At 50.0% G+C, this 11036-nt stretch overlaps 1 protein-coding gene across 1 annotated transcript in view; it reads left to right on the top strand.

Annotated features, from left to right (window-relative positions):
• Positions 1-11036, top strand: part of dnah2 (dynein, axonemal, heavy chain 2) — a gene marked incomplete at both ends in the record, with an annotated part of 183797 nt that overhangs the window by 102661 nt on the left and 70100 nt on the right. Inside the window, 3 exons of the mRNA XM_080547388.1 lie at positions 359-484; positions 2673-2891; positions 8348-8465. Coding sequence (XP_080403514.1) covers positions 359-484; positions 2673-2891; positions 8348-8465 — 463 coding nt within the window. The remainder of the gene's footprint in view (positions 1-358; positions 485-2672; positions 2892-8347; positions 8466-11036) is intronic.

Genomic DNA, 11036 nt, shown 5'->3' with positions numbered 1-11036 from the left:
AGCTGAAGAGACACTGAATTCATACGAGAGCTTTGACACTCTGAAATGTGAGCCTAGCACCCCACAGGGAACACTCTGTGATCAAAAATGTATCAAAGAGGACAAAAACTTGAAAAGGATTCTTTTTTTTACCTGATAGCAACCTTCCTTCTTTTTTTTCCGTTAAACCCAGTCGTCCCTGTTACGGACGAGAGTTCTAGTCACGTTTGTTAGGTTTCTCGTCCGTATGCCAAAGGTTTTACGTCGGGCGCCGTGTTGAATGGTAACGGTCGACAATGTCAATAACGACAAAAACAGATGATGTAACCGTGACGACGGGAAAGGATGTGATGTGGTGTCCCCTGACCTCTGCCCTCAGATCCTGCTGATGTCCATGAAGGACATGAACGTGGCCAAGCTGAGCTCCGTCGACCTGCCGCTGTTCTTCGCCATCACCCAGGACCTCTTCCCCGGCGTGGACACCCCCGTCATCCACTACGGCAAGGTAAACCCCCTAAACCCTCACAGACCTAGGATCAGATTAGCCTGACCCATACCCCACCCCCCGACCTGTAGAGCGATGAGAGAGAGGACAGCTGACCCTGGATCAGTGGTCAAGTCATCTTCATGATCCCTAAGAGGGACATTGGCAGCGTCCATCTATGAGGCGAACCCCAGGGCTCCATAAAGAGCAGCCAGGGGCTATACTGTACATCTGACTCATACATCTGACTCATACATCTGACCAATCAGGACAGTCAGGAGGGTTCAGTGTAGGTACAGAGTTCTAAGACACCTCTAAAAGGCCTCTCTCTCTCTCTCTCTCTCTCTCTCTCTTTGTCTTTCTCTCTCTCTCTCTCTCTCTCTCTTTCTCTTTCTCTTTCTCTCTCTCTCTCTCTCTTTCTCTTTCTCTCTCTCTCTCTCTCTCTCTCTCTCTCTTTCTCTTTCTCTGTCTTTCTCTCTCTCTCTCTCTCTGCACTCACATCTGCACACATATAGCACACTACCACTCCCTCCACAGCATGAGTGTGTGTGTGTGTGTCTGTTGTGTGTGTTGTGTGTGTGTTTTTGTTTATAAACATCCCAAATAAACAGATAGATGAATAAATAGCCCCGCTCCGCCAAATGCGGAGCTGATGCGGCGGATACAGGCTGAATTATGCATGCAGATGTGATGCGCCATTTTTCATTGTCGTCTCCGTGGTGTGAAAAGCAGATGGCACATTTTGAGGTGGCAGTCATGTGTGCAGAAAGAGAGAGGGAGAGAGGGAGAGAGAGAGGGAGAGGGAGAGAAGGAGGGGGAGAGAGGGAGGGGGAGAGAGGGAGGGGGAGAGAGAGAGAGAGGGAGAGAGAGGGAGAAGGAGAGAGAGAGAGAGAGAGAGAGAGAGGGAGAAGGAGAAGGAGAGAGAGAGAGGGAGAAGGAGAGAGAGAGAGGAAGAGAGAGAGCGAGGGAGAAGGAGAGAGATGGATAGATGGATGGATGGATGGAGTGATACAGTGAGAGTCTTACTTTCAGGAGTGTGTTTGTCCCAGTCTGCCTTCCTCAGCTCCATGCTCTCACCATGGGTTCATCAGCAAAGCACTGGTGTGTGTGCGTGTGTGCGTGCGTGTGTGTGTGCGCGCGGGGGTGTTACATCGCCCAGACAAAGGCACAGTCAATGTCGGCGGCCCCCAGCAGCGAGCCGTAGGACTCAGAGACTCATTAGCTTGACTGTGGCTCTCCCTCGTCCTCTACCTAATGGATTAGGCCCATCTGCTGTGACAGGCTCCGCTGCTTAGTCATTTTCAGCCTGACTGAAACGTGAAAGCCATTCTCCTGCTTCCTCTAATGCTGAAGTTTGTTTGAAACCTTCTGTCAGGTTTTTCTCCTGTCGGCCTGTTTTTTGTCTGAGCCTGATTCTGTCTGTGTGGTGTCCTGGGTCTGTCTGTGTGGTGTCCTGGGTCTGTCTGTGTGGTGTCCTGGGTCTGTCTGTGTGGTGTCCTGGGTCTGTCTGTGTGGTGTCCTGGGTCTGTCTGTATTTCCTCGGTCTGCCACCGTGTTTGACCCGTTCTGTCTATCTGTGTGTCTGTCTGTCTGTCTGTCTGGTCCAAGTGGGGCCCTCTCTCTGTCAGTCTGTCCCTCTCTCTGTCAGTCTGTCCCTCTCTCTGTCAATCTGTCCCTCTCTCTGTCAGTCTGTCCCTCTCTCTGTCTGTCTGTCTCCCTCTCTATCTCTGTCTGTCCCTCTCTCTGTCAGTCTGTCCCTCTCTCTGTCTGTCTGTCTCCCTCTCTATCTCTGTCTGTCTGTCTCCTCTGTCTGTTTGATTCAGGCTACATCTTAACTGTCCCTCCTAAATACCTCTTCATCCCCACGACCCCCCTGTACAGTTTCTCTACTGTAAATAATAATAATAATAAAACGGTTCCTCCTTCCATTGCATTGTGACTGCCAATGGCCCCTGGTCCTAGTATAGATGACTCTTTCTTATGACGAGCGATAGATAGACGATTCACTCACTTACAAATGTATTTGTCACAAGTCGCTTAGGATTAAGGCGTCTGCTAAAATCCATTAACATGTAAATGTCATGTAAAATGTCTGTGTCTCCAGCACCTCCCCTCTGTAGCGTGTCTCTATTCGTAGGTCTGTATGTGTACCTCACTGTGTCTGTCTGTCTGTCTCTCTCTGTCTGTCTGTCCCCCCCATCCGTGCCAGCTGAGAGAGACCATCGAGGAGGAGCTGCGTCAGAGTGGTATGCAGGTGACGCCCTTCACCGTGACCAAGGTGACCCAGCTGTACGAGACCAAGAACTCCCGCCACTCCACCATGATCGTGGGCAAGACGGGCAGCGGAAAGACAGTCACCTGGAGGACCCTGCAGAACACCCTCACCACCATGCACCGCCAGGGAGAGGCAGGCTTCAACCTGGTCCGGGTGGGTCCCTCTCTCTCTGTCTGTCTGTCTGTCTGTCTGTCTCCCTCTCTCTCTCTCTCTCTCTGTCTGTCTGTCTGTCTCCCTCTCTCGCTGTCTGTCTGTTTGTCCCTCTCCCTCTCTCTGTCTGTCTGTCTCCCTCTCTCTCTCTGTCCTTCTGTCCCTCTCTCTCTGTCTGTCTGTCTGTCTGTCTCCCTCTCTCTCTGTCTGTCTGTCTGTCTGTCTCCCTGTCTCTGTCTGTCTGTTTCCCTCGCTCTCTCTGTCTGTCTGTCTGTCTCCCTCTCTCTCTCTGTCTGTCTGTCCCTCTCCCTCTCTCTTTCTCTCTGTCCCTCTATCTGTCTGTCTGTCTGGTCCAAGTGGGGACCTCTCTCTGTCAGTCTGTCCCTCTCTCCCTCTCTGTCAGTTTGTCCGTCTCTCCCTCTCTCCTTAAATGGATAAATGGACTGCACTTCCATATAGCGCCTTTATCCAAAGCGCTTTACAACGGCCTCTCATTCACCCATTCACACACACATTCACACACCAACGGCGGCAAGCTACCATGCAAGGCGCTGGCCCGCTCACTGGGAGCAATTTTGGGAGCAAAGTCTTGCCCAAAGACACTTCGACATGTGGCCAGCCGGGGCTTGAGCCACCGATCTGCCAACCTTACGATCATTAGACGACAGCTCTACCTCCTGCGCCACAGCCGCCCTCTCTGTCAGTCTGTCCCTCTCTCTCTCTCTCTCTCTCTCTGTCAGTCTGTCCCTCTCTCTCTCTCTCTCTCTCTCTCTCTGTCAGTCTGTCCCTCTCTCTCTCTCTGTCAGTCTGTCCCTCTGACTGTCAGTGTGTCCCTCTATCTGTCAGTCTGTCTTTCTTCATCGAAAATAGTGTTTATTTCAGATACTGTTGTGGAAGATATTATCCTCAATTCTTCCAGTAGCCGCCGTCTTGTTGTAACATTTCGTCACCCAACGTCGATGACGCTGATGGTTCTGGTTACACTGGTATGAACGCAGGCTGGTTCGCCAGACAGCACCAAGGTTCAGAGGTTCCAGAACGGGAATGGGAATGGAAACAGGGAACGGTTCCGTGGCGGTGTGAAAGATTCAAGATTCAAGATTCAAGATTCAAGATTGCTTTATTGTCTGTCACAGAGTGACAGAAATTCTCCTTTGACAGGCTTTGTGCAGTTCATGAATACGTTATCCACATTAAAAACACACATAGGTCACATACATACAATAAAAACAGACAGATATAACAGTGTTTATGTAGTGCCTATTTAAAAAGTCTAGTCATTTAAAAATAATTGTAAGAAAAACAATATTATGATTTAAAAAGCTAAAATGCTAAAATGTTAAAATGTTGTGGTTTAAAAAGAAAAACAGTGTGCTTCCTATTTTAACATGTTCCGGGGCGGGGGTTGCAGTGGGAATGAATGATTTTTTATATGTGTTTTTCCGGGCCAGTGGAGTTCTGCCCTATGACTATACAGCTCTCTCTCTGTCTGTCTGTCTGTCTCCCTCTCTATCTCTGTCTGTCTGTCTGTCTCCCTCTCTATCTCTGTCTGTCTTTGTGTCTTTCCCCCTCTCTCTGTGCCCCTCTCTTTCAGTCACCAGTGTCTCTTTCTCTGTGTGTCTCTCTCTGTCTTGGTCTCTACCTCTCTCTCTCTCTCTCTCTGGTTCATCCAGTGTTATTACAAGGCTCTGGCTCCTAAGCTCAGAGACAATCAAGTCACACAAAGGTCACATACATACAATAAAAACAGACAGATATAACAGTGTTTATGTAGTGCCTATTTAAAAAGTCTAGTCATTTAAAAATAATTGTAAGAAAAACAATATTATGATTTAAAAAGCTAAAATGCTAAAATGTTAAAATGTTGTGGTTTAAAAAGAAAAACAGTGTGCTTCCTATTTTAACATGTTCCGGGGCGGGGGTTGCAGTGGGAATGAATGATTTTTTATATGTGTTTTTCCGGGCCAGTGGAGTTCTGCCCTATGACTATACAGCTCAAAGCTCAAAGTATGCAATACAAAGTTCCAACACTTCCCCATGTCCTGCGAATCCCAGACGCTCAGAGGAGAGCATCCAAAACACACCCTCAGAGATGTGCTTTTGCATATATCACACCTATCAGTGTGTCTTGGCAACATCAAGTTTTCCGTCTTCCGTCTCTGTGGTGTATTAGCGCTCCTACTCCTCTCCCCCACTCAGAACCTGTCCCCCACGGGCCCTCTGCGCCCCCCGGCTCCCCGTCCTGTCTAATTGAGTGTATCTCATGATCTTCAGAGGGGCTTTTCCTAGAGTAATCATTTTAAGAGAGCCCGTGGTTCCCGGAGTGAAACGGGGTACGTGTTAAACGGAGCGGATGGGCTGAGTGAGGAGGAGAGGATTAAGCCACCAAAGCGAATCGTCTCTGGGAGACAGAGGAAGTGGATCCTCCTACTCTCTCCTCTCCCGGCTACTGTAGGCTGCTGAGCTTTCACTGGCTTAGAGAGACATCCACACACCTGCTGTCAGCTGTCTCCATCTATCTGTCTCTGTCTGTCTCCATCTCTGTCTCTCTGTCTGTCTGTCTGTCTGTCTCCATCTCTGTCTCTGTCTGTCTGTCTGTCTGTCTGTCTCTCTCCCTCTCTGTCTCTGTCTGTCCCCCTCTCTGTCTCTGTCTGTCTGTCTGTCTGTCTCCCTCTCTGTCTCTCTCTGTCTGTCTGTCTGTCTGTTTCCATCTCTGTCTCTGTCTGTCTGTCTGTCTCTCTCCCTCTCTGTCTCTGTCTGTCTGTCTGTCTGTCTCCATCTCTGTCTCTGTCTGTCTGTCTGTCTCTCTCCCTCTCTGTCTCTGTCTGTCTGTCTCCCTCTCTGTCTCTGTCTGTCTGTCTGTCTGTCTCCCTCTCCGTCTGTCTGTCTGTCTGTCTGTCTCTCTATCTCTGTCTGTCTGTCTGTCTCCCTCTGTCTGTCTGTCTGTCTGTCTGTCTATCTATCTATCTGTCTGTCTGGTCCAAGTGTGGCCCTCTCTCTGTCGGTCTATCCCTCTCTCTGTCAGTCAGTCTGTCCCTCTCTCTGTCAGTCTGTCCCTCTCTCTGTCTGTCTGTCCCTCTCTCTGTCTGTCTGTCTCCCTCTCTATCTATCTATGTCTGTCTGTCTCCCTCTCTATCTCTGTCTGTCTGTCTCCCTCTCTATCTCTGTCTGTCTGTCTCCCTCTCTATCTCTGTCTGTCTGTCTGTCTCCCTCTCTATCTCTGTCTGTCTGTCTCCCTCTCTCTATCTCTGTCTGCCTGTCTCCCTCTCTATCTCTCTCTGTCTGTCTGTCTCCCTCTCTATCTCTGTCTGTCTGTCTCCCTCTCTATCTCTGTCTGTCTGTCTTCCTCCCTCTCTATCTCTGTCTGTCTGTCTGTCTCCCTCTCTATCTCTGTCTGTCTGTCTCCCTCTCTATCTCTGTCTGTCTGTCTCCCTCTCTCTCTCTCTGTCTGTCTCCCTCTCTATCTCTGTCTGTCTGTCTGTCTCTCTATCTATGTCTGTCTGTCTCCCTCTCTATCTCTGTCTGTCTGTCTGTCTCCCTCTCTATCTCTGTCTGTCTGTCTCCCTCTCTCTCTCTGTCTGTCTCCCTCTCTATCTCTGTCTCTCTGTCTGTCTGTCTCCCTCTCTATCTCTGTCTGTCTGTCTCCCTCTCTATCTCTGTCTGTCTGTCTGTCTCCCTCTCTCTCTCTGTCTGTCTGTCTCCCTCTCTATCTCAGTCTGCCTTTCTCCCTCTCTATCTCTGTCTGTCTGTCTGTCTGTCTCCCGCTCTATCTCTGTCTGTCTGTCTCTATCTCTGTCTGTCTTTCTCCCTCTCTATCTCTGTCTGTCTGTCTGTCTGTCTCCCTCTCTATCTCTGTCTGTCTGTCTGTCTCCCTCTCTCTCTCTCTGTCTGTCTGTCTGTCTCCCTCTCTATCTCTGTCTGTCTGTCTGTCTCCCTCTCTATCTCTGTCTGTCTTTGTGTCTTTCCCCCTCTCTCTGTGCCCCTCTCTTTCAGTCTCCAGTGTCTCTTTCTCTGTGTGTCTCTATCTGTCTTGGTCTCTACCTCTCTCTCTCTCTCTCTCTGGTTCATCCAGTGTTATTACAAGGCTCTGGCTCCTAAGCTCAGAGACAATCAAGTCACACAAAGATGCACTTGACTGGAGGAGAGTACCCTCACCGATATTAAAGACGTGCCATGGAGACGCTCACACACACACACACACACATACACACACACACACATACACACATGAGCACACACACACACCCTTGACTGACTGCTGGCTGTGATACACACAGGCGGCTCGGAGAGATAGCGAGTGTTAATTGCCCCAGCTTACTAGTGCCTTCTCGTGACAGTCTGTTTGCATTCGGTGCGTTTAAGTGAGCGCTGTCTGCTGCTGGCGGAGGCCGTGCTCTCTGAAGATGGCTCTTTGTTGCAGGTTGTTTCTCATGCCATGTTCCCTAACTCCCCCCCTCCCCCCCTTCCCTTAATCCCTCCCGTGTCCCCGTCCCCCTCACATGGCTCCTCCAGATGTGGTTAAAAATAGAGAAGGAGGGAGGGAGAGAAGGAGGGATGGAGAGAAGGAGGGATGGAGTGGCGCTGTGTTGTGTTTCCAAGTTGTTGTTTTTTTAATGATGTTCCTGGAGTCGCGATTCAAGTGTTTTTCTTTTTAAAGTGTACGTAGTGTGTGAACGTGTGTTTGTGTACCTGGGCGTGCGTGTACGCGTGGGTGTCTACCGCCCAGGTGTGTGTGTGTGTGTGTGTGTGTGTGTGTGTGTGTGGGTTTGTAGCTTATGTTTTCCTTTATTGTTCGATTTTTGATCTAATCTCATGTTTTTACCTTACCTACAGACCATTCTCCACTGCCTTCTTCATTCACTCTTATGGTGTTAATTTATACACCTCAGATTGGAATTGTATTCTCAGTGTATTTCTCAGTGCTTTGCTCTTCTCTGTGTGTGGCTCCCTGTGGTTGGTGTAATTCTCTGTGGTTTCAGGGGCCATTTCCTTCTCTTCTGCTCCCTCTGATTCAACCCTGCATGTCTATTTATGTCTGTCTGTCTGTCTCTCTCCCTCTCTCTCTCCCTCTCTCTCCCTCTGCGCCCTGCCTCCTGTTCTTTCATTTCTGACTCAACACCTATGCTCTTTGCATATCTATTTCAGGTCTCTATCTCTCTCCCACCATGCAGGCATCACCTCCCCGTGTTTCTCATTATCTAGCTCTCTCTGACTGTCTCCACACACCCCCTCCGCTCCCCCACCCTGCCCTACGTGCACACACCATACGCCTGCTTTCTTCTCCATGTCATCATGCACTGCCAACCAACCTGTTCCCTGTTTTTCATCATGTCTTTCTTCTTCCTCTTGTCACTTGCCTCCATGCCCCCCCCCCCCTCTCCCTTGTCCGTCATTGTCCTACCTGAACCACTTCCTTTCCCACCTGACCTTTGTGAACTGTGATCTCTCGAACCCTGCAGGAGTGCCCTCTGAACCCCAAGGCGGTGAGTCTGGGAGAGCTGTACGGAGAATACGACCTCTCCACCAACGAGTGGACAGACGGTGTCCTCTCCTCCCTCGTGAGAGGCGCCTGTGCAGGTACCAGACACGCAGACGCCAGGGGAGGCTGGCGGAGGTAGACGTTGGAGGATACGTCATCATTTGTAATGGAACAGAATGAGGAACGGTATCAACTTTTTTTTATATACCCTTCCTCATTCTGTCTCATGCAATGGACCTATCGCTAAGCCACGCCACACAACAGCCAAACTCGGACAAAAACAACGCTTCACTGACAGTGACTGACTGACCGACCGTGACTGAATGACATTCAATGACTTACAATGGCGGGAGTTGGCACATTTCTGATTTCTGATTTACCACAGCAGGTAATAGACGAAGAATATTCAGTCTAGAAGCTTTTCACCATCAGATATTAGCGAGTTGTTTGTCCGAGTTTTCTGCCTGTAGTGACTTTTGCTGTGATATGATTGGACAATTTCTATTTTGGGGCGTGGCTTAGCGATAGGTCCATTACCGTGAGCCCGTCCTCCGACTCCGACTTCAACTTTTTTTCTTATGATGACTGATGTGATTCACTCACTTTAAAGAAATGTACTTGTTGTAAGTCGCTTTGGATAAGAGTGTCTGCTAAATGTCAAACATTTGAAATAGACTGGACTGGACTAGAGTGGTAGTGGGGTTTGTAGACCATAATGCTATAGGAAATAGAGAGTGACATATGAGAGAGATGGAGAGCCCGGAGCACTCTTTAACAGCTAGCAAGAAGGAGAGATTGAGAAAGAATTGGCATTTTCGCCTGGGATTGGAAGTGAAGTGTCTGCGGTACATTACTCCCCCCTCGGTCCTCCGTCCTCCAGCAATCATGTCTCAGGCATAGAGTGAGGCTCTTCTCAGAGGCAGCTGTATCCTGCCTATCACAACCACCCTGCCCATCTCCCCGCTCCTCTCCTCCTCTTTAAACCTCATCCTGTGCTCTCTTTATCCCTCCACATCTCCAGTCATTACTGAGAAACCACTTTACCTTCCCCTCCTTCTCTTCACAGCATCTCTCCTCCTCCTCCTCCTCCTCCTCCTCCTCCTCCTCCTCCTCTATTTCGGTCTGTCCTCAGCTGAGAGAGAGACAGTCCTTTAGTGATGTACTGTAGGAGGCAGAGGCAGAGTCAGGGCCGCGGCCAGCTCAAGGCTCTGTTTCATCTGCTGCCTCCCCTCTCTCTGTCTCTGCCTGCGTCTCCAGCTCAGCGGGCCTCTGTCTCCAACTGTGTGTGTGTGTGCTGCTCACTGGAGATACCAGACCCCCGGCCCCTCTCTCCTCTACTGGCCTGGCCAAGGCCACAAAACAGCCCAGTGCTGGCACAAAGCAACAAAGCACTGTCCGAGGAGGACACACACATGCGTACAAGCACGCAAACACACACATGCACACCCACACGCACGAGGGACAGGATGTTTGTTCATTTGCCCTGGTTCATTTGTGTGATGTGTTTTGTTTTGGTGTGGCTGTGTCCATTCTTCCAGGTCTCTGTGGGGCTGTGGCTGGAAGCTGTTTCTGAGCCTGTATTGTCTAGGTACCACTTTACCAAGCTCACCACCTGCAGTATCAGATCAGCACAGGCTTTTATTCACCATTTTGTCACTGGTAGAGAGTTGGCGTTTAGATTGGATTAAATGTCACACTCTGTACTTTGTATGTTTGCTCCCTGTTTGCCAGTCCATGTGTTGCACTCATTGTTCCTCTGTGAACTGTGGAGTGGGCCAAACTGGCACCCTGTCTCTGCCCCCACCCACCACTCCCCTCCACAATCCTCTCTCTCTCTCTCTCTCTGTCTCCCTCACCGTTCTCTCTTCCTCTGTCTTATCCTCCCTACCCTCTGTTGAATCCTTCTCCCTTCTACCCACTGATGCAGCCTCCTCCACCCTTGTGTCCAGTCTTTCCTCATCCTTCGACTCTCTGTCCATTGACCTCTTCACGCGCTCCTTAATTGTCTGAAGGAGTCTTACCAGGAGACGTGGAGACGATCGCTGTCCTCTCCATGAGACTTCACCTCTGAGGTCCCCAGGGCTCCGTCCTAGGGCCCTTACTGTTCTCCCTCTATACCAAATCTCTTGGCTCTGTCATTTCCTCACATGGTTTCTCCTACCACTGCTACGCAGACGCAGACACTCCAGTCTTTCTCTCTTCCCCCCCTCTGACTCACAGGTGGCGACATGTGTCTCTGCCTGTCTTTCAGACATTTCTGCTTGGATGTCAGCCCATCACCTCAAGCTTTAACCATACCAAGACGGAGCTGCCTTTCCCCCCTGGGAAAGCTTGCCCTCTTCTAGACTTCGCAATCACATTAGAGAGCTCTATGGTGACCTCCTCCCAGACAGCCAAGAATCTTGGGTTGATCCCTGACAACCACTTATCCTGTCCGGCGAACATCACAGTGAAAGCACGCACCTGTAGATTCCTCCTCTACAACATCAGAAGGATACGTCCACTCCTCGCCAGAGAAGCTGCACAAGTTGGTCCAGACACTTGTGATCTCCCGTCATGACTACTGCAACGCACTCTTGGCCGGGCTCCCAGCCTCCGCCATCAGACCTATGCAGCTCATCCAGAATGCTGCCGGCCGTCTTGTGTTCAATCTCCCCAAACTTCTTTCA

Source organism: Nansenia antarctica (genome assembly GCF_963989245.1).
Source record: "Nansenia antarctica genome assembly, chromosome: 17".
NCBI classification, from domain to species: Eukaryota; Metazoa; Chordata; class Actinopteri; order Argentiniformes; family Microstomatidae; genus Nansenia; species Nansenia antarctica.
The sequence above is the reverse complement of the archived record's forward strand: the minus strand, read 5'-3'. Positions and strand labels throughout refer to the sequence as shown.